The sequence below is a fragment of the Drosophila virilis genome, chromosome 3 (assembly GCF_030788295.1).
Source record: "Drosophila virilis strain 15010-1051.87 chromosome 3, Dvir_AGI_RSII-ME, whole genome shotgun sequence".
Taxonomy (NCBI): Eukaryota; Metazoa; Arthropoda; class Insecta; order Diptera; family Drosophilidae; genus Drosophila; species Drosophila virilis.
The window spans coordinates 12,877,539-12,899,703 of NC_091545.1; the positions used below are offsets into that span (position 1 = coordinate 12,877,539).

Consider the following 22,165-nt stretch of genomic DNA (forward strand, 5'->3'; position numbering starts at 1 on the left):
CCGACCCCTTCTAAGCGAGCCCAACAATTGCGACCGCAATGTCAGCTATAATTAGAAAAGTCACCCGCTTCGCTGCGGGCGGCATTTTTTGCAGCTTTTAGTTTATAAATAAATTATAAATAATTTAGCCGGCAGCTGCCCGCTGCTCATTATTAATAAATGGTCTATTTATTTGGTCATTGGCTGTAAATTTACAAATAAAAGTTGAGCCTTGTATTGATTAAAATATTGTTTATATAATATAGTTTTTGGATAATTCTGTTCTCTTGTTTTTGTTTTTGCTTTACCTGTAAAGCTATATAATGCTAGTTATATAGTTTATCTATATAGTTTATATTTCATTTATATTTAGCTTAGGCTTATCGTTTACCCAAACCCCAAAAAGTCGTTGCTTGGTTTCCATTGAGCATTGTCCTACATCCTATCGTCCAGGCTGTCATAGAGGTCGCCATCTGTCTGTCGCTTATCCATGGAGTGTTCTGTCTGATCTGTCTGCTCCGCCTGCTCCTGTTGCTGACGCTCTAGCTCTTTGGCTGGATCGTATACCTCGAATTCCTCAAACTCGATTTCATCGTATTTGCGACGCTCGTAGATGCTTTTATCATTGGCTACATAGTGTCGCACCACGGTCTTGTCCACAATGGACGCACTGCTGCTGGCATTGCTCAGACGACGCTCCTGGCTCACAGCCGTCGCCGTCGCCGACACCGTCTGATGAATCTCGACTGGGACAATGATTTGCTCACGAGCCATGATTTCCGGCTTTTTGACAATTTTTGGCAATGTTTGCTGCTCATCCAGCGCATTCAATTGCTTGGCCAGTTTCTGAGCTTGTGATTGCCGCTGATTGGCAATGGGCGTGCCTGGGTTGACAAGCGGCTTTTCTGCCTGGGGCGGCTGCTGTTTGGCCAGCGTATAGGCCAGATCCACATTTTTATTGCGACATACTTTGCTGTTATTGCTGGGCTTATCAGTGCCGCTGCCACGCCCCGCACTTAATTCGAGGCGTATGTTCATGGCCTGGCTCTGAAAAGTTGTTCCGTTTCCATTCTGCTTATCGTGCACATCTTGGCTTTCATTATGCTCCTGCGTCGACGTCGACGCCTCCCTTAGCACATTGATGTGATTATTTACTGTCACTTGTCGGCGAGTTGTCGCCTCCTGGAGCTGTGCCGTTTTGGCGGCGGTGCTTTGACTGTTGATGGTCAGATTGCCATCGCCCGGTGGCTGGTTGCACTCAAAATGATGAACCATTTTGCGCACCATCTCAGTGTCTGTCAGCATGGAGTCGCATTCGTCGGCGCCCGCCAGCTCCAGACGGCTGCTGCAGCTGTTGGACTTGACCAGCTTGAATTTAATGCCTGCCAAAAAGACAATGATGAAGTGCAGCGTATATAGTGACATGCAACTCGCACGCTTACCCTGATAGGAGTCTGGTTGCTGTTGCTCCGGCTCGTGTTTACAGCTCTCACTGGGTGGACACACATGGCACGTCTCGATTTGACGCACTCGAAAGCGTGTGCCACTGCCCGTATTTCCATCAATCAACTGCGGATTTATCTGGGATGCTGTTGTTGGGGGCGTCTGCCGTTCCAGTACCTTGCCTCCATAGTAGGTAACTGTTGAGCCGCATTCGCGTATTTTGGCTAGTACGTCCTGTCGTAGAGAAAGCGAAGGAGAGTGGGGTTGGTATTGAGTTAAGCATTGGGCTTGGCCAAGGCAGCTTAATGTGCTGCCATTAAAGCGTAATGGTCCATCAAGCTGCACGCAGCCAGACACTGGACATCTCTTACTTACATTGCTCACATAATATGACTCGCACATGTCCGTCTCGACATCGTCATCATCCTCATCATTATCATCATGATTATCGTCCTCTGGCTCCTGCGTGTGCGCCTCCAGCTGCGCCTGTCCCACATTCTGCTCATAAATTTGCCGGTAACGCGAGTCACCAGCTCCAGCACCGCCCACGCACCAGGTGCGCCGACTGGCCAGCTTGGCTCTGGCCTTGGCATTCGCCGCATTGCTATTGTGTCGCCGCACCACATCTAGAACGTGAACACCCTTGCAGGCAAGCACTGGCGATTCCTTTGACATGGTCTCTGTCTGATTATGACATTCGCCGCAGGGCGATGACAAATCACCGCTGGATATGCCGCTCGATAGGCTCGCATTGTCCCAGTGCTTAACTTTGTGCTCCTCCAGTAGCTCCATGCCCTTTGGCTGCTCCTCGGCTACGACAGTGCCTGCCGAGCTGCCGCCATAGCTTGTGTCGATGGTCAGATAGCGATAGCCACGTGCCCGGCGGCTCTTCGGACTTAGCTGGCAAGCAGAGCCGCCAAACTTTTGCTGGGACTGCACAAGTATGCCCTGGCCGGGAGTGGGCATTACGTTCTGTTCAAAGAAGCGACGCACATTTCGCACCGTGTCCGGATCGGGCAACTCATCCTCGTAAAGTTCCCTGTTCACCCTAACGGGCTGATAGAAAAAGTGTCTCTTGGCGCCCGCGCCGCCCACCTGGCGCTGTCTCGTTTTCTTGGGCGCAGTGGACTGCTGTGTGTTTGCCAGCCTGGCAGGCTTGGGTGGTGCTGTTTGCGCTGCACCCACTGTTAAGGGTCGCTCGATTTTGGTTCTAACCGGCTCCACAATGACCACATTATTGTTGCTCAGCAGTTCCTGAAAACTGTAATCCTGCAGGTATTGTATGAGTCCATCAAACTGCGCCTCCTTTTTGTTGCGCGCAGTCAGTATGTTGCTGCGGATGAGCTGCTGAGACTTGAGCACCTTGTAGCGTATATGATCAAATTGTGCCGCATCCTCATCATCCTCGCCCTGCGGCTCCTGCGGTGCGGCACTCACAATAGTTGCCTTCTGTGCGCCATCGCCCAGCTCCACAGTCTCAATGGAGGGCGGCATGATGCTGCAGTAGTCCGCACTGCTGCCGCTTGGAGGCTTCTCATTCTCTGGGGTTACCTTGTCGCCCAGCTGGAAATGCAGCCGTGAGCTGAGCTCCTTCTCGGCCTCTGGATTGGCTGGCTCATTGCCCGCCAACTTGTTCCAGTAGCATTTCACTGCGTCCACTTTTTGCAGATATTCGGTGGCTACCTCGCCGCCGCCATTGCTGACATTGCTGGCAATGCTGCGTGAGCTACTGCGTCGCCGCAGGCTGGCCGCTCCGTTCCCGCTGCTGCTGCTGTCCACAACATGCAAAATCTGCGGTCGTGACATTTTCTGTCGTCCAAATGAATCGCTGCTGGCCGTTGACAGCACCTTAATGGGACGGGCCTTGTAAATGGCTGCACCGGCGCTGAGCACTCGACGTTCCAGTGGTTTGCCACCTGCTGAGCTGCTCGAGCGTCGTAAAGAACGCTGGGAATTCGAGTGCACTGATGTTGTAGTTGCTGTCGTCGCTGTTTGGCTGCTGTTGACGGCTGTGGTTGATTTGGCGTGCTCCTCTTGAATCGCTTCCGTTTGGATGACGTTGTTTTGCGCGTCGGTGACAATGATGCGAAACGATTGCGACTGTTCCTGGGACTGCTCCACTGGCTGCTCTTTGGCGCGTTGCCTGATCTCCTGGGCGCGTCGCTCGATTAGCTTGCTGAAATTGGCCACCTCAATGACAGGCGCTTCCTTTGGCTGCTCCAAGTTTGCCAGGGACACTGATAGGTTATCGTTATCGTTTTCGCTCTCGTTATCTATATAGTGCTCGTTAAACTCGTCCTCTGTTATGGGCGGCGGTGGTGGTGGCAGTGGTTCCTCTTCCGCCTCTACACCCTGCTCAACCTCGACTTCCCTTTCAATTGGTGCGGGTAATTCCTGTTTAAAAGTTTCTTCTTTATCCACTTGACTCTGCTCTGGCTCTGCCGCTACCGCAATTTCTACCTCTACCGCTGCCTCTGCCGGGGCTGGGTCCTGCTTCGTTTCCTTTTCCGCTGCGTGAGTGGACTCTTCCTTTTCGCGTTGCCTTTCGCGCTCCTCGTATTCCTTTTGCCTGGCCTTCTGATGAGCACGTCCGAACCGTCTTATGGAGTCGTAGGTCTCAGCTCGTGTTACCTGCCCGCTGTCGCCTCCGGCTTTTTGTCGCTTGGATTCCTTGCGCTGCTGTTGCCTTTGCAGATTGTAGGATGTCCTCAGCTCCTTGTCAATGTTCTCGCACACTTTAAGGCTAACGCCAATATTTACATCCGGTAAACTGTGATATTGGTTCTCAGTAAGATTCGATTTGTGCGTCGTCCTCACCACAAAGGTGTCAGTTGCCTGGCGCTTAAGTTCCGGTGGCACTGGTTGCTTCAGTTCGTCCTGTTTTAGTTTCCGTTTTTCGACTACACTCAGAATCCTGGGCTTGCTGGCTGCACTGGAGGTGAGGCCCACATTAATGGTGCTGCCGGGTGCCTGTTCTACTTTAAGAACTTGTGTGAAGATCTGCGCCTCAACCTTAGCGTTGGTCAGCAGGGGTTTTCCCTTCTCTTGCTCCCGCTCTTCTTCCTTCTTGTGCTGCTTCGGTTGGGGCTCATATACCGTATCCTCTATGGAAATGTGCAGCAGGCTGCGTGTCTCTAACTCTCCGCTCTCCAGGCAGCTTGTGAACGTGCGCTGCTCAAAGGACTCGCAGCTCTCGCCAATCAGTGTGCACTCGGAACTATCCTCGGAAGACAAATATACCGAATCGTAGGCAATGAGCTTTTCCAGCTGTTCGTTGTGTCCACGCTTCAAAGTGCCATCGCTGTCGCTTGCTGTTGTCTCAGTGGGCGTGGTTAGGCTCTCTTCGGCTGCAGTCAGATCCTCCTCCTCGCCGTGCTCCTCCTCGCTGCTCTCAAAGCGTGTGCGTGTCGTTGTCGTTAGGCTGATAAGCTCGTAGCTCTCCTCTACGTCTACGGAATCGCACTGCTGGAAGATTTGCTCAATGTGCGACAGATCGTATTCCTGCTCGGAAAGCGAGGGACTGTCTGTTTGATCGTCCGAATTGCTAGTTGTAGTCTCTGGGAACACGCTGCTCTGGCTTTGTTCCGGACAGGACTCGGCGCCAAGATCAATGTGCCGCTGCTGCTGATGCTGTTGCTGTTGCTGCTGCTGCTGCTGCTGCTGCTGTTGATGGCAGTGATGATGTGCCCGGTGCTGCTGTTGCTGTCTTCGCGATTGATAGATGCGGGGCCTTTCGGTCAGCAGGGTGACCGCCTTTTCGAGTGCCTCAAACTCCAGAGAGGACGGCTGCTGCTGCTGCTCCGAGTGGCTCTGATGCAGCGAGTTTTTAAAATAGTCTGAATTTAAGCTCTCCAAGTCGCTCTTGTCGTTGTGCCACGGATGCAGTTGCTCGCTCAGGCCCAATGCCAAGGCGTCCAAGCGTTTAAGATTATCGTAGTAGACGTCAAAGTCGCGGGCGTCGCGCTGATGTCGCTGCCGCTGTGGGCAATGATGATGTGTGTGTTGCAGCTGCTGCTGTTGCTGCTGTTGTTGCTGCTGCTGTTGTTGCTGTTGCTGCTTCAGCAACTGTTGCTGCTGCTGCTGATGCGAATCGCAAGTGGTTGCGCTGCTTGTGTTGCTCTGTGCGTCCTCTGCCTCAGCCGCTGGCTGTTCACTCGCCGAGTTTTGCTGCTGTTTGTTGTGCAGTCTGTTTGTGAGGAGAAGGGGGCGTTAAAATGGGAATAGAGATTATAATGATGCTATTGTTTTGCATTTGTCGGTTGTTATCAAAAGTAAATTACAGCCAAGTTCAACAACAATTGTCTGTGGCCTTGTTTGGGCATTGAGACACAGTTGCCAGCCAAACAATTGCATTGACATTGGCCGCAGCTGTGCACGCAATCAATAGCACAGACCATGTGATTTATCATCAGTCAGTCAAATAAACAAGCTAATGGCGAATAGTGTAGTGTACTTTTGTTACGTTAATTTCAATGGAAAGCTACTGCTGCAGGATAACACTGAAAAGAGGGTTGCGTTCAGTCCAAATCGTTTGCCTCGTTAACTGAACAATGTTCGCAGCAACCCAAACTAAACAAATTACTTGAATGGTTCTAGATTTTTATCACAGCTGAACTAAGCCCGCCATCAAACCGATTGATGCATGTCATGCCCCCATCTAATCTTTTATTACGGCACATTTGGCATATTCTTTGTACTTTACGTGCTTAACGTGCTCGCTCTTAGCTATGCCCCGCCCCGGCGCAACACTTTGCACCCCTGTCAGCGCGCAGCTCAGTTTACAGCTCACGTTGCACTTAGCCGCTTGTTTACTCAGCCACTTGACGCGATGATTTGCGGCAAATTAAATGAAAGCCGGGGGCAACGCTGCGACTGCGACTGGGACTGGAACTGTCATGAGGACAGAAAGTCAGTAGCAGAAGCAGCAGCTGTCGGAACTGTCATTGTCAGGACGCGTATGAGCAATAATGGCAGCGCTTAGAGTCCTGACTAAAAGCATCTGACAGCGTCATAAATCAGAGAAGGATGCGCACAATAAAATGCCACGCTCCCTGCTGCATGTCCGGCTGCAGCTGCTCGAAGACCAACTTTGTGCTTGAGGCCAAGGGAACTGAAATTTGATTTGAGCACACTTTTTAGCACAATTAACACAATTGGTTATGCAATAGTTTTGCGGGTTTGTAAAATACAAAACCGCAGTCACTAAGCAGTGCACACAAATTGCAGCTTTTGGTGGCGGCACGCAAAGTCGAACCGCAGGCATACAACAATAACAAAAAGAAACTATTACAATTGCCTATCAGAAGTTGAACGCACAAGACAATTGTCTTGCCAAAAATGAAATTGCGCCAACCTGTTGAGCCGGCCGCGAACGTCGCGTAACAACTGAAAAGATGCTCAGCGAAATGTGTCTTAGCTGCGGCTTACGTGGCGTATGCGTGTTGTGCTACCAGCTATACACTAGACAGCACAATAATTGAGCATCATAATGCCGTATAATTATGAGGTGTTTCTATTATAGATTTTGGCATATCTAATTAAGCTGTCATGGGCTGCAATTCACACGTGCCAGTTAACTGAGAAGCATATACTTTTTTATAATTTGAGAAATATTTGTGTGAATATTAACTGAGTACAAAATATGCAAAATATTTTTCAAATATTTTGTTAAGGCTATTCCTCAAAACAAATCAACCAAATTGAATGACTTGGAGAGAGTAGCTTAGATTTATACAAGAGATTCAAGATTTTTCCTAAGATTTATTTCTACTTCTCTCGAAATATTTAGGGAAATTATATAATTTTTTGACGATCAAATATCGTATTTCTTTCCCCCGAACTTTGTTGTCTAGTGTGTTAGTTTTGTGACTCACTTACCGTGGCGATTCGCGGAAAAAACCGCGATTAACTAGCCGCGCACGCGGTATTAGCTGCGATCGCCGGCGACTGCTGTTTGCGGAGCCAATTTGCAGATCGCTAAACGTCTCCTCACGTATCACGGCCAAACTACGCGATCTTCGCAAGCTGCACGACTCACTGCCAAAGTCAAGGAATGTGGCCGTAACAGTCGCTTCGGCTGTGCCCGCCGCCGTTGTGCCAGCTGTCGTGGCAGCTACTGGCGCTGTGGCCGTGGGTGACGGTGCAGCTGGCTCAAAGTTATCATTAACTGAAAGCAATTCAATTTCGTGTCATGCTTCAGTGCATCAAACTGAAGGCTGGCCGTCGGCCAACTCACCCGCGTAGTTGTCGACCTGCTCAAGCGGCGCTTCCGCATCGAAATGCCAATAGAACTCGGCTATATCTAAGGCGTTCTCCTCACGCTCAAGCTGCGTGTAGTCCAAAGAGCGAGCGTTCCTTAGCTGGCCCTGTCTGGCGGACTGGTCGTTTGCCGTGGCAATGCCCACGCGGCACTGCGTCCAATGTGGCTGCGCGTGTGGCGTCAGCGGCGGCTGTGGATGATGCGGGTGTTGCGTCTGATGGTGCAGTTGCCTGTGCCTGTGATCTATGCCAGCGCCAGCTGCGCCATGGCAGCTGGTGGCCAAATCGAGATGCGAAACGGATTTGTGCGTGTGTCGCCAGCCGGCGGCGCGCAGCTGCGGACAGCGTGGATCGTGTGTGGTTTTCTGGTGGTGGTGCGCGTAATGCTGCTGATAATGATTGCCGCTGGTATCTTCCAGGCGCACGCGATCCACGTAATTATGCTGATAGCTGTAGCTGTCCTTGCCGCTGTGTGGTAAAGAGAAATCACAGATTTAGCAGAGAGAGTCTAGAGGGTCTCAATAGAAGAATTTCGTTTTTATTAACAGGATGGGCATTTCTCTTTAAATTCAATTGATTCTGCCTTCAATGTCTCTTCAATGTCCACAAGTTCAGGCTGCTAATTAACTGTTAACTTGGCTTGCTTCTATTATTTAAGGTTTATAAAACGTTTCACCCTCAAGAAGCACAGCTAAGCTTCCTATTTAGCAGGTAGTGCGCCCTGACCACTAAGTGAATTAGGCCTAAATCTCTAGGCCGATAAACGTAAATTGCATGCATTTATTTGTGTACTCCTACACACACACACTAGCACACACACACTCACATGTTAAGGAGTAAAACTATTTTACGAATCAGCAAAAACTAGGGCAGAGGCAGGCGCAGAGACAAACACAGCAGAAACACTTTGCTCATCGAAGCATTTAAGCCAAGCAATTGCCTTTTGCCTGCTTCTTCTTTTGGCTTTTGCCTAGATTTTCTTGTTCTTTGGTTTACCCTGCAGCTTTATTTCGACTTAAAAGGTTGCGGCACCTTGACGCTGTTCCCCTGCCATGCAGTTGCTGTTAAATGAAGCGTGGAATCTGCGCCAGCTTCGGGGCAACCGTTGCGACAATTGCCCTGTTTTTGTAATGCTTGAATGTGAAGGTGTGGGGGTGACATTGTAGGTGAAAACCAAAGGTATTGCCATTTGCAAATGTTGGAAATCTGCTGCGTCGCATTGCATGATTGATTGCATGGCTTGATTGGACGTTTGTTTAACCATGAACTGCGAAATTGAAAGCCTCAAGCTTCAGTATTAGCTAAAGTGGAGAAATTAAAGTCAGCGCTATACAACTTCCTCTTAAGATTGGCTCCTCGCTCTTATAGTAAAATTTTAATTACAATATCAAAGTGTTATATAACCTGAAAAACGAGCAATCGTTTTTCTTGAGTTTTCCCATGCCGTTGAGAAGCTTTTCTTACAGTCCTTCGATTTGACTTCTATGCCAAGCAGTTCTTCCACTCATTTGCATTAAAAGAGATATTTGCAATAAAAACAATCCAAATTGGCTTCAACTGCTCAAGTGCTCAGAACCATCTAATCTCCATTATTTACTTAACTTTCACCTGCATATATAAAATAAATACTTTGAGAAATAGCATCGTTTGCGTTTATGCAACATTTGAATAGTATGTTAATTGCCGGGGCCCACAAAAGTTTAGTTGCCCTGACCTTAATGCCTCAACTGGCAGCCGAGTCGAAAAAGCCCAGTTGGTTGATATATGCAGGAGAATGGGTATGAGGACATAAGAGGATGCTGCCAACTTTGGCGGCGCCCATTACAATTGCAAATGTTGCCATCTAATGCTTAACTATGCGAATGCCAACGTCAGGATTCTGGGGCGCCATTCTGGCGGCCCCTGCTGTTGCCTGTCTGGGTGCAAATGTTGCCGCTGCTGCGACTGCAACTGCATCAACTACTGTTGTCCTTGTTTTATGCTAGACTCTCACATTTTACGAGTACTCGTGAGAATGAAAGACGCCGACGCCTGGCTAAAGTTTATGAAGCGGCCCCACAAATAGGCCAGCGGCTGCTTGCAGCTCGACTCGACAATGGCCTATATAAAAAGCTACCATATGTTCTTTAATGTGCAGACGTACATATGTTGCCAAACAAACAATTAGCATAGAAAGTGAGCCCACAAGACTACTATAACTTAAAATTCTTTGTATTTTTATTAGAAGAAGCTCTGTATCGTGAATTTGCTTTGTTGGGTTTCCTTCTGAGTACTGGGTATTAGAATAGCTTAGCATATGCACCCAACCTGAATTGCCTTGACTTTACATATCATCTGGCGGTGCATGTGGAGCAGCAGTAAGGTGGCAGGTGGCAGGCGGCAGGGGGCACGAGTCGGAGCGTGGGCTAATGTACATATTGTCTTTGGTTTTGTAAGAACTTTGTGTCGCGCTTTTGTTTTGTAATTCAATTAAAAGTTAATTAGGTGACTGTCATTAGCGTTGCCAACCCACACAATGCCCCGCCCATTTGTCGACTCTTTTACTCTTGGCAAAGTCTTGACGGTTTTGCAAGCCAATTTTTCTTTTTGCCCTTTGCGTGTTTTTGCCAAGCGATTATAGGTTTATATTGTGATCTTGTGCAGCTTTTACTTTGAAGAAAATTCTGTTAATTTGCTTATTTCTTTTATATTTTTGTTGTTGTTTGCTTTTATTTGCTTTTACAGCTTGTCCGCGTAAAGTAGGCTACTATGGCTAAATATGGTATGCAGAGTAGAGAGATATATGCACAAGGCTGGCATATAATATAAAAAAGTATCAAGCTGCTATTATTTATCTTTAAAAGAGATAAAAGACAATTGGAGAAAGCTTTAGCTTTGACTCAGAGCGGTGCACAGGGTATCTCTTAACCGATCAGTCGCGTCTAGAACCTTTTTAATTTGTTTTATTGCAATTTCGCATCTTTAATATCTTCTTAATAGTGTTCTCTGCCCTGTTTGCCAGTTGCTTTCAGTTTAATTGCTTTCGAATACAACAACAGCGCGTATACGTATTTTTTAACATTTGCGTATACATGTGCACATGTCTCGTATTTTTTTTTTATAGATATATACTATGTAAAGAGCGCGTTAATTACTTTTTATGCCATTTTATGATTGCCGTTGTCAGCATTTTAAGTATTTAGCAGCAATTTAATCGCAAATTTGATTCGGTCTCAAGTCACGTGTTTGTTTTTAGTGGCATTTTATATGCGATTTAACTTATTTGAGACGTGTGCGGCATACTTTCATCATTTTTTGCACGTTTATAAAAAAGTTTCCGGATTTTTTTGTGCCAAAAGGTAGATGCCAATAAATATTTTAAAAGAATATATTTAAATTTGCCAACGACAGCGGCATGTAATTAAAACGTCATAATTTATGCTACGAAAGCAGTAAAAAATGTTGAAAAATTAAAAAACAAACATGAAAATCAATAACTTAATTAAATGAGAGAAATGTAAACTGTTTATGCCATTCAACAACTGCTTTAATAAAAACTGCACATGAAAGACACGCGAGTTATTGCTCATTACTGAAAAAGCGGCTAATTTAATTATATGCAAGAGTAAACTACACATGGAAATATAAAACAAACAAAAAAAAAAGAAGATATTCGCGAAAAAGTTTCGTGCCAAAATGAAAACGGGCAACTCGCATGACAGCTTCAAATTAATTAACACAGAAAACTATTGGGCGAATAAGAAAAAAAAAAAAAAAAACAGAAAACAATAAGCAACTGCTAACAATTTACATGAAAAGCAGCAACAATAAACGAAGCATAAACTCGAAAAATAGAAAAAAAAAAAACTAGAAAAAAGAACCGTAAAAAAGATATATTGCAATGGCGCTTTTCACACAGCATATTTTATAATTGCACAACTAGAATAAATATAAAAAAAATATATATATATATATTAGAGAAAAAGAAGAAGCAAAACCAAAAGCGCACACTTGAACAATCAGAGCATACACAGATTGAAGAGCCGATGAGCTGAAGAGCCCAGCCGCAGCGGAGCGCGGGCCAAGGGGCAGGGGTGGGCTAACAGGGCGGGCCTGTCAAAATGAATTGCCTAGAAGGCAGCTGCCAAAAAACCTGATGACAGCACCGCAGGCGAACGGCAACGACAACAACACGCGACATTTGCAATGACATTTTCGAAAATTTGGCAATTTCCACGATGATTCCATCGACCAGGCAACAACGACAACAACAGCAACAACAATGACAACAGCAACAACAACGACAACAGCGCAGCGAACGATGCTAATGGCGCTGTGAGTGCACAGTGGAAGAGCGGGAGAGAGAAAGAGAGCTAGTGCTCATGCTAACCATAGCGATGCCCTCTCCCTAATAAATGCTAAATCAATTGACTTGCCTTCGCCTAGCCACAAATTGCATTTGAGCCATGACACGAACCCAATTCCAAACAATGTCGAACCTCATCGTACATTATATGGAAATTGCAACGGCTGCCAACTATAAGGAATAATTAGTTTGCGACTGTCAAGTGGACAGTGGAATCTGCAGCCCATTTGACCACGATATATGAGCGGAAAAGCTCATAATAAATGTCAGCCTAAAGCAAATTGCCAAAAAGGTAGCGTAACATATGCCGATTATTTATGAGATTGGGAATGTTTAATTGTTTTTATGGCTTTTTTCTTACGCTGCAATTGTTGTCTTTTGTAATACCATGAAGGTTTTAAAAGTGCATCAAAAGCGTTTTTTAGTGTATTGTTTGCTGTACTAAAACTTGTATAACTTTTCAATGATCGTCTACCACTGTGCACTTACTGCATAGAGCCCAGACTGTTCCTACGTATTTTAACGTCGGGATTTCCCGAGTTTTTGCAATAGTTGTGTAAGCCTGGCAAACGTGAGCAGTTTAATTATTCAGTAGAAAAACAGGTAAAGTACCTAACTGCTGGGCTCATAACCAAAAGTTCCCTTTCCAAGCTAAACCGTTTTGCAAACTGTGCCAGCTTCTGCCCTAAAACTCTTTAAGCTGACATCAATCATTTTCGCAATATGCCAGGCGTAATTAATGGCCCCAAAGATGGGTCTAATGCTTGTCCACAATTACCTTTATCTCTGCGCCAATCCTTAAAGTTACCCTAATGCAAATGGTAATGTCCACATTAATTTAGTCATTGATGCTGCGGCAAAAGCGGCGACAACGTTGCGAATATTGTTAATGATGCTGCGGCTCTGTTTGCCATAAACGCAAATATTGATAAATTGTTTGTGCGCGTGTGTGTGTGTGAGTGTGTGTGTGTGAGTGTGTGTGTGTTTGCCGTCTTGTGTTGTGTATCTTGTGGTTGGCCCACATTGACGCCGGCGCCGTGGCCCAGTGCAAATAAATACAACGGAGCTTCTCTATTTGCACGGTTTTGGCCGAAGCCGCAGCTACGCTTGAAGATTACGGAGGGGCGGGCGTTGAACGGGGCCGGGATGCAGCTTTCTAATGGCGGCGCCGCCTTTTGCACAGTTTGTTGATTTTTGTGGTTAAGGCTAAAAATGTTTTTATTGCGCATGAAATTGGCCAAAAAGCTAAAACAAAAACAACAACACGTCAAGTCCGAACTCTAAAAAAAAAAAAACAACGCACGCTTTGTAATTCGTGTCTCTCCCCCTCTCTCTCTATCGTGTTTGTGCACTTTCCGACTCGGCTCTCGCGGCTCGTTTGTTTGTTTGTGTTGCGCGCGCGTTTGCGTCTCGCGAAAGACTGACGCGATGTCCGCTTCGCGCAAGCTGCGCGGCCATTTGCGACGCTGCGGCTGCGCAGCGCTGAAGCTGGCTTTGACGTCGCTTCAGACCACGCTCTGCCGCTGCTTTGTTTTTTCACTGCCAAGCATTTTAGCAGTCTCTCGCCCACCCCGTCCCTTTGGCGCTTGTGCTTAAGGTTAACAAAATTACATGCAACAGTTGCCACAGCAACAGCAGCAACAACAACAACAACGGCAACAATGAAGTAATTTTTGTACTTGGGCCTACAAAATTTCTCAAGTCTTACGTTGATTTTGTTTCATTTTGCCAACGCGTACTTTTAATGCAATTTTTGAACTTTAGCGCGACATTTTTTTAAATTTACTTTTTTTTTTTTAGTGTTTTTCTCATGTTTTTTTTTGTACTTGGCTTGTAATTGTATTTGTTGGATTAATTGAGTTTCGCCTACGGGGCACAATTGAAAAGTAAAAGTAATTTAGAGCTCAATTAAACCAGCGCAACTGCTAACTTTTGCCCATTAAGCCGAACTCTTAACGCTTTTGGGAATTGGCAACAACAGCAGCAGCAGCAATTCGCACGTGTTGCCGCACAGTTGCGATTTTCGAGCACTCAAAACAAATTTAAGCCGACATGTGACTGACCCCAACCCAGTGAAAGGTTGACCAAAACTGTTGCCATTTGCATGGCCGGTGAGAGTACAATCAGAGTCCAGAATTAAGCTGGAAATCAGTCAGTTTTTGGGTCTCAGCTTTGGGTCCTGAAATGCATAAATGATGTTCTTATAAAAATATCTGAAACTTGTTTTAACTCTTAATTTATTGAAGCAGTTGAGAGATTTTGAAATGTCTCATTTTATGGGCGGCTTGTGCTGAGTTGATTGTTCCTATACTACAGAAGATCTTGTTAATGGAAGTATAAAGTATTACAAAAAATTATAGCAATTAAAAATATCAAACTGTGATATTTACAATTACTCTCAAAACTCAATCGAAAGGTTAACTTGAAAAGAAAGCTTTACATATAAAAATCATATTTAAAATAATATAATAACCTTTAAAGCGCTTCTATTTATTTCATTTCTAACCACTGTAATGTCGTAATGTGACAATTACTTAAAAATGAAATGAAATTAAGGTAAAGTCAACAAAAGTGGGCAATGCCATTGGGTCGCTCTGTTGGGTGGCAAGCAATGAACTCGGCTGAACTGTGAGTACAGCGGCACGTTAATTGAACTCTTGACGTGTTGCTGGCTGGTGTTTTGTTTAGCCTTTGTTGGTATGTTGGGCATTTCGTCATCGGCCAAAGCGTCACCTAGTTAAGTGTGAGTGTGCGTAAGTGTGTGTGCGAGTGGTTTATGCCTGGCCTGGCGCACAGCAACAATAGCAGCGGAAATGCGTTACTCACACAGCTGCAGTTGCCGGCACATGAAGCACACTCCAAAGCTGTAGCACTGCCGGAAGTGAGCGAGTTACTCATAAAAACATTAGCAACAAAAACCAGCTTGCAACACTTAGAGTGTGTGGCACTTGTCTGAGTGTGCGTGAGTGTGTGTCTCTCTCGTGTGTCGCCCGCTGAAAAGAGTTTTGGTCTGCAGTGAAGCGTGAATACATCGAAATGACGTAAAACTGAATTACTAAAAGCAGCCGCGAAGCCAACCGAACAAAATAGCACCCAAAAGACAAACTCTTCCCTCACACAGCTGCCCCTTTCCCCCTAACATTTTGGTCAGTTTTCCGACTGAAATTCTGCGTGATGTGGGCGAAATAAGTTTAAAATGTTCTGACGTGTGACGATGCATGGAAATGGGATGCAAAGCTTTGGACACGGGTCCCGTGTTGGGGCCAACCCAGCGCCAACAGGTTCGGGTTCGGTTTCGGGTTGGGGTTGGGGTTCCTGTTGCCTTTTGCCTTTTGTTTTCTCGACGCTCTCATTCTCTCTGCTCAGCGACCGTAACCAATGAAATATTCTCTCTTTGGCCCTTTCAGTTTTTAATGCTTCCCACTGGCCAAACACGCACAATAGAACTTTTTGTTTATAAAAAAACATGTAGTTTTTTCCATTCATAGCAAAAAGCGATTTTCATGCCATAAATTAAGTCAACCGCGACGACCGCAGCTTATTTTTCGTGCAAATATTGTTTGCCAGTTCAGCATTTATTTTCATGTGCGTCACAGAGTCCGGCGGTTGGGGCAGCGTGGCCATCGCTTCTACTCAGATAAAGAGGTTGTCAAGTTAACTGCCGTGCAGTTTGATAGCCTGCAGGATGCGCCCAGACAGTGTCTGAAGGAGTGCAACAAAAACAGGAAGCGAAACCGCAAAAGGGTGCCCAGAGCCTGAACGTGTCCGCTGGATGGAGTTTTATGTTTACAAATGAATGAAATGTTGATGCAGAAATAGTATAGAATTATACAACTTGTGCTGCAGCCAGATGGCAGCATGAACATCGGTTAGTTTTTGACAGAGTAATTGAAAGTTTTTCCTGTTCAGGCTAAGGAAATTGTGCTGTCGAATCAAGACCGAAAATGTATTCCCAATGGAAATTGGTTTTGTTTTTACCACATTAAGGCAGTGAAAATCGATTCAATGTAACTTAAAACTTGATCAAGAGCTGCAGCTGTCTTGGTTGCTTGCTGCTTGCCGTGACACGTAATGCCTCCAAATGAATATGAATTGTCCAGTGTGCAACCAAGAAGTACATTTCAACATAAAACTGTAAACCTGAGCAGCGTTTTGTAGTGTTAGCTGTGGCTATCAAATAAAATTCGCCCCTTGTGGCGCTTAATGTGCGTACGTGTGAAAATATGCTGTGCATCTCGACACTGTCCATCTGAGGCTGTCTGCTGCCAAGTGCAAAACAGCAGCAGCAACAACAACAATAAGTTCGGGCATAAATGCTTGCTGCTGCAGCAAGGGTCAGTCCATTCTGTGATTTGTGTGCATATAATGCGAGTGTTGTTTATGTGTCTATGCCAACTAACTGCAAGTATTTTTATTAAAAAGAGCTGAACGAATTTTCCGAAGTGCACATTGCGAATGCAACCGTAAGCCGGAAAGTACTTGCAATGCTCTAACGACACGAATGTTGCGCCAATTTGCATCTGCCATTGCAGCAGTCTTTCTCTCTCTATCTCTCTCTAAAGCTCCCTTTTAAATTTTGAATGCTAAGCGAATCATGCCGCATGCCACGTCAAGGCTCAACTTGACTACATTTGCCTTTATGCCCTAGACGGATTGTTCCGCCGCTGTGTTGCGCGCTTCGCATGGCGGCGGACTATGGCGCATTGCCTGGGTAATTGTGCCTAAGGTGTATGTAGCGAGGGCCTGGGCAACTCTTGAATTTTTCAGTTCCGACAGGCAACTCAGTTTTGACGGCTTTCTGTGTGCGCCGTCTTTAATGTGCCAAGAACGAACCGAAGTGGAAAAATCCAATATAGCGGCAACTTAAACACACACAACACACAACAACAGCCACAATAATGATAAACACAGCCTCCATTCTATTCTTAACTAGAGCAACATCATCAACAACCCTGCTCCCAATCTCTGTCTACCTCCTCCTCGAAACTGCTTACTCTTTGCATATGCATAAGAAATGAAACTTTTTACTTTGGGTTTTTTGTTTCCCTGTGGAGTAAATCAGAAGGACGACCAACTTGTTTACCGGTTTTCTGCCATATTCGTTTGTGGTTATATTGCATGTTAACTGCATGGGAATATTACATACATTTGGACCATGCAGCATGGCTTTAAGCCAGCTTCGCAAATTTAAATCTTTGTTGGCAATTTTCTATGTTTTACATAAACAACAGAGTGTTCGAGCACTTCACATAAAATACGTGAGAATGTGTGAAAGACTAGTTTATAACTGGCTAAAAGTGCTTCAAAGGCATCAAGAGCCTCTAGGGCCCCATTAGTTAAATTAAATATCTAAATTATTCAACTAAAGTCGAGCTCAAGTTAGATAAGATTTAAAGAAATACAGCTTAATGCCATTTAAATAGTTCGCATAAGCTACTCGCCCGCAGCACCCAATAAAGTTACTCTGCTTATAAAAATATTTACTCTAGAATTTTTTCAACAAATGTCGCCTAAGCTAAGTGAAGTTCCTCCTGCGGCAAATATGTTTGCTATTTTTTTATATATTTATGTTTTTCATATAAATTCACATATGCACAATGTTGTTTATTTTGGTCTATCTGCCTGCCAGCAGCTTGTGAATGTAAACAAGACTGACAGCCCAATGGAGCGTGTAAGCTGGTGGTGCGGGAAGGGTTACAAGGGACTCAAAAATGTATGCAAATATTAAAAGGAGCGCGTGTGTTAAGCTCCGCCCCTAGCTGTATTTTCTTGAAAGTGAACAAGTGTATGCCATTAAATTAGATAAAGGGCATAAGTTTGAAACGAAATTGATTTTAACTTTGCTGCCAAATGCATTTGTTTTGTTTTTTTCTGTCAATTTGCATACAATGTATAACAATTGGGGAAAGGAAATCGCAGCAGATAATCAGACATTGAATAGGAAATGCTTGACAGAAGGAATTGCCTATCCGGCAGGAGACGGGCCATATCCGTTTTGGCCTGACATTGACAATATCGTAGTCTAATTACGGGCGCCGCTTGAGCTATAGCTTGCGGGTGTAATTCGCCTCGCGCTTGTGGCATGCAACATAGACTGCCTGCCAATTTGTGTTGTCTGCCTTTAGGCGCTGCGAAAATTGCTTTCCTCCATTTTCTTTTTTTGTTCTTTGCTGTTGCACGCAGACAATTTGCAACAGCTACTCGTCCTTTTTCCTTTCTTTATTGAAGCATTTTCCCCACCTATTTTTTCTCGTTTCTCTTATTGTGCAATTAACTATGAAATTTATATGATGCTTGAGAAAATATGCGCATCATGATAAACTACAGGCAAATGTAATTATTTGCTATTTCTAGGTCATTTCATGTACATGTGCTCTGCATATATATATATGTATATTCGAAAAAGTTGTTATCCACAACTAATTGGTAAAGTTTCCCGAGGCCTTTTTAGCTCTTCACAGTTCACTCTGTGTTCGGTTTCGTCTGTGTTGAGGGCCTGTCAACATTTGCTATTTTTAAGCTTCATAATTAAATTTGCAAAGTTTCGCAGAAACCAATTGCAGTGGTTGCTATAGTTGTTGTTGTTGTGATTGCTGGCGTTGTTTTGGTTTTTGGCCAAGTACAAACTTTTTAACGAACATCGAAAGTCAAACTTTCAAACATTTATAAAAGTATTTTATGCAAATTCGCTCACACATTCGATAAATTTATTTATACCTTACGACAATTGCCTGCTACAAACATTTCTAAACAACAATTTTCTCACATTTCTTTGCAGGTAAGTTGACACGTAAAACAAAGCTGGGAAAGGTCAAATAATACACAATGGGTATGCACACACACCATATATCTTTCTCTCTCTCACTCTCTTTGTCTATCCCACACACACACATATCTCACTTGCACGCACACGTTTAAAGGCAACTCACGACATTTTGATGTCAATTTCAATGAAACTTGTGAAACGTGACTAAATGTCAGGGATCTAACCCAGCCGAGCCCACAGCTGAGCCTGTGCCCATCTGTAGTTGTAGATGTATGTGAAATATATGCATAGATCGATTTGTTAATAACGCCCAGCGTCCCGAAAGTAGTCACAAATTTCTTGTCTCTAACATCTTTATGTGCAGCACACACAATACACACACTCTACATGCGAATCCCCTCCCCTTCACCCGAATTCCACGCGTCGTTAACAGCCTGTCAATAAAACAAATTTACTGCTCTATGCATGCAATTGACTTGCTTCCTGCCAGCATCCCAAACACTCGCCTACCACCCCAGCTGCCCGCTCTGTGCACATGCAAATGAGGCAACGCCTGTGCGTATGCAACGCAGCGGATAAAAAGTGCCAACTGTGGAAAACACAATTCAATTTGGGAATAAAAATTGAATTTTTGGTCAAAATGTGAGCCGCCTGTTTGCCTGGCTGTTGACGCGTATTGGAACAACAGTCGCGTGAGAGGAAGAAGTATAAAAACATATAAGAAGCACAAATATTTAACAGAAATACCTCGAGTTCCACTTTAATTTCCCCTGTAATGTCCCAATATTTCTACACCGTCCTAAAAGTATGCTATAGTTTATAGCATAACAAAATCCAAGTACAGAATATAGGCTTTTCCGACTAGTGGAATTGGATTAGATTACTAAAAGTAGGGTAAAAGTAAAAACTTTGAACAGAACTAAGTCCTATTTGATATACATTTTTAGAAATATTCTATATATTATTAAGGCCAACTATTTTCATAAAAAAAATCCATCTAATGGGTCAAATATATCATTTAGTATCAACTTAATCGGACTTCTCAAATCTAATAGCTGACCAAACTATGATAGACATATGAAGCATCCCCTCGATTTTGTTTGAGCACCAATGTCAAGTCAGTTGGCAGCTGCCTCATATTGGTGTTTGAGCTCCGCCAGTGAGTGGCAGCTGGTAAATCGCTTCCATGATATACTCCAACCCGGCAAATAGTTTTTGTTACGCCAACGAAACCGACCATCTGTGTCAGACCATTTTTCTCTTATGTGTGGGCGCCGCTAGTCGCTTTTAATTGCTGTTCTTCTTGCAATTGTGCTCCATATTTGAGAGCCGCCTCTTGTGGCGCCTCAGTTTAATTGGCATTTCATTAATTGGAAAAATGTTTGAAGCATGCAGGCTCATTCAAGGCATCTTTGTTCCGCAAATCAGTATCGATTTTAAGGCTTGAGCACCCAAAAAATTGACAGGCGCTAATTGTTAGAAAGGAAAAAGAACACGGTATCTCAACGCATTTAATTTGCTTGTCTTTTGTTTTAATTTCGCGCTCTTCGCAGGCTGGAGGCAATTTAATTATAGAGCAGCACGTGTTCTTCAAGAAACCCGTAAAGTTTCTTTTTTTTTTTTTGTCTTTTTCACCGTCTAGAAGCTGGCCTGGATATGAACATGGTTGGGAGTTTCCTTTTAAACATTGTGCTTCAAACTTTGTCCGACATTCTGATTATTCTTTGTCTTGGCCTTGTTGCACACATACCTGCTCGTATGTACGACCGTTTTTATATTCTTTGTTATTTTTTTTAGTCGGATGAAAAGATTTAAAGTGATAACAAAGCGAAAGCCGAGGAAGTTTCGGCTAAAAAACCTAATAAAATTATTTTTAGATTGCAAATATTTTTGTTTCTTTTTGTTCTTGATGCAGTCAGGCAAAGGAGATATAAAAACATCTGCGAATTGTCAAAGTTTTAAAGAGTGTGTGAAGCTTAAATATTTTTATACATTTGTCTCTTTAACTTTAAAATTGAACTTGCGCTTCTTACAGCTGGCTATTGCTCTAAGAGCCCTTCTCGGCGCTTCTCACATAATTGAAATTCCTATTGCCAGTTGCTAGCTGACCTCATGATATCAAATCAGCATTTACAAGGTTTGTCGCCTTGTTACCCCTTTTTGGAGCCAGAGCACATAAATTGGTTGACCAAATGGCAACCCCGCCATAAATATTGATGCACAGTTGTAGCTTATTATATGGAGCTGCCTTTTACACGATTTCCGGCATACGTCATTGACTTTTATGGCCCACAACTGTCGGACGTAAAATGTCCTCTCAAGTGGCAAGAAGCCACTTTAGCCAACCCTCGTGTGCAGACATATGTACATGGTTTATTAGCGCCTGCCCTTGGCTGTAACTTAAGAGTTGACCCAGTAGAAGACGTTGTTTGGACTTACCGCTTGTCCCGCTGGCGCGAGGATGTCGACGTTTGTGACGTTCGAAAGTATCCGTTGCCCATCGTGCCGCCATAGCAGAGGCTGTGACTCTGTCCGGAGCCTATTTTGACGCGCAAAATGTGCCGGATTCAGCGTCAAACCAGTTAAAACCACGCTTCCTCCACGCCGCAGCCAGAGACTTCTTTAGATGTTGATGATGTTGAGCAGCGCCTGCAAGTGGCAGATAATATGCTTGAAAATGTTCTTGTCAAAGTTAGCGCAATTAATTTAACTTGAGGCAACTCTCAATACACATGAGCTGCATACGCGAAGGGTATTCAAGTCTGTGGCTCGTATAATGGGAGCTCATGTGGGGCCACTCCACGCCGCAAGCGGTGCACAACACTTGAGGCAATCACAAGCTGTAGCGCCCGCTGCCACCAAAGTTCAATGTGTCCACACCAACTGAACAGGTGCTTTTCAAGTTTTCTCGAGTTTACACATCGTTGCCTTGTTTTTCACTGGGTCAGCTTGCAGCAAGATATCCAAATGGGATTACATATTGTGTAATTTCCGCTGTTTGCACAGCCTGAAGGCCATGCATGCACTGGAGAGCTCGCACTCTACAGAGATCGATTATGGGATGCAGCTGCAGCACTTTTTGTGCTACAAATGGAGTACATCCAAAAGGAAATTTCATAAAATCAGTTACGCCATCTAACACAAAAGAGAATAACATGAAGACGAACAGACTGCACTAGAATAAAGCGAAATAAAAGGAGAATAAAGAAAATAAAGCTTAAGAGATAAACTGCGATTTATAAGACAGAAATTCATGGTGCATGATGTGGGAATAAACAAGCTAATATAGCACCTCTAATAAAAGCATGTAGAATTGTTTGGATAATATCAAAGATATATATGTATATATATTTATTGATAGGCCCCATTTATAC

General features: G+C 44.4%; 2 protein-coding genes across 4 annotated transcripts in view; one reads left to right on the forward strand and one right to left on the reverse strand.

Moving 5' to 3' along the window:
- Positions 1 to 22,165, forward strand: part of MCU (mitochondrial calcium uniporter) — a 44,006-nt gene that overhangs the window by 13,961 nt on the left and 7,880 nt on the right. The gene's annotated exons all lie outside the window — the stretch shown is intronic.
- On the reverse strand, positions 217 to 21,307 carry jv (javelin). The gene is made up of 6 exons (XM_015176157.3): positions 21,231 to 21,307; positions 7,658 to 8,148; positions 7,300 to 7,588; positions 1,798 to 5,608; positions 1,422 to 1,656; positions 217 to 1,361 (listed from the first exon to the last, which is right to left on the reverse strand). Exons 1-6 carry the CDS (start codon positions 21,290 to 21,292, stop codon positions 415 to 417), a joined length of 5,835 nt encoding a protein of 1,944 aa, XP_015031643.1. The 5' UTR covers positions 21,293 to 21,307; the 3' UTR covers positions 217 to 414.

Bases quoted from the DNA above. Each gene is read 5' to 3' on its own strand.
- jv (XM_015176157.3), bottom strand. From the start codon at position 21,292: ATGGGCAACGGATACTTTCGAACGTCACAAACGTCGACATCCTCGCGC. The intron at 7,589-7,657 runs GTGAGTTGGCCG...AATTGCTTTCAG, and splicing joins GCAGGTCGACAACTACGCGG to TTAATGATAACTTTGAGCCA. The intron at 1,657-1,797 runs GTAAGTAAGAGA...TCTCTACGACAG, and splicing joins AGTCATATTATGTGAGCAAT to GACGTACTAGCCAAAATACG.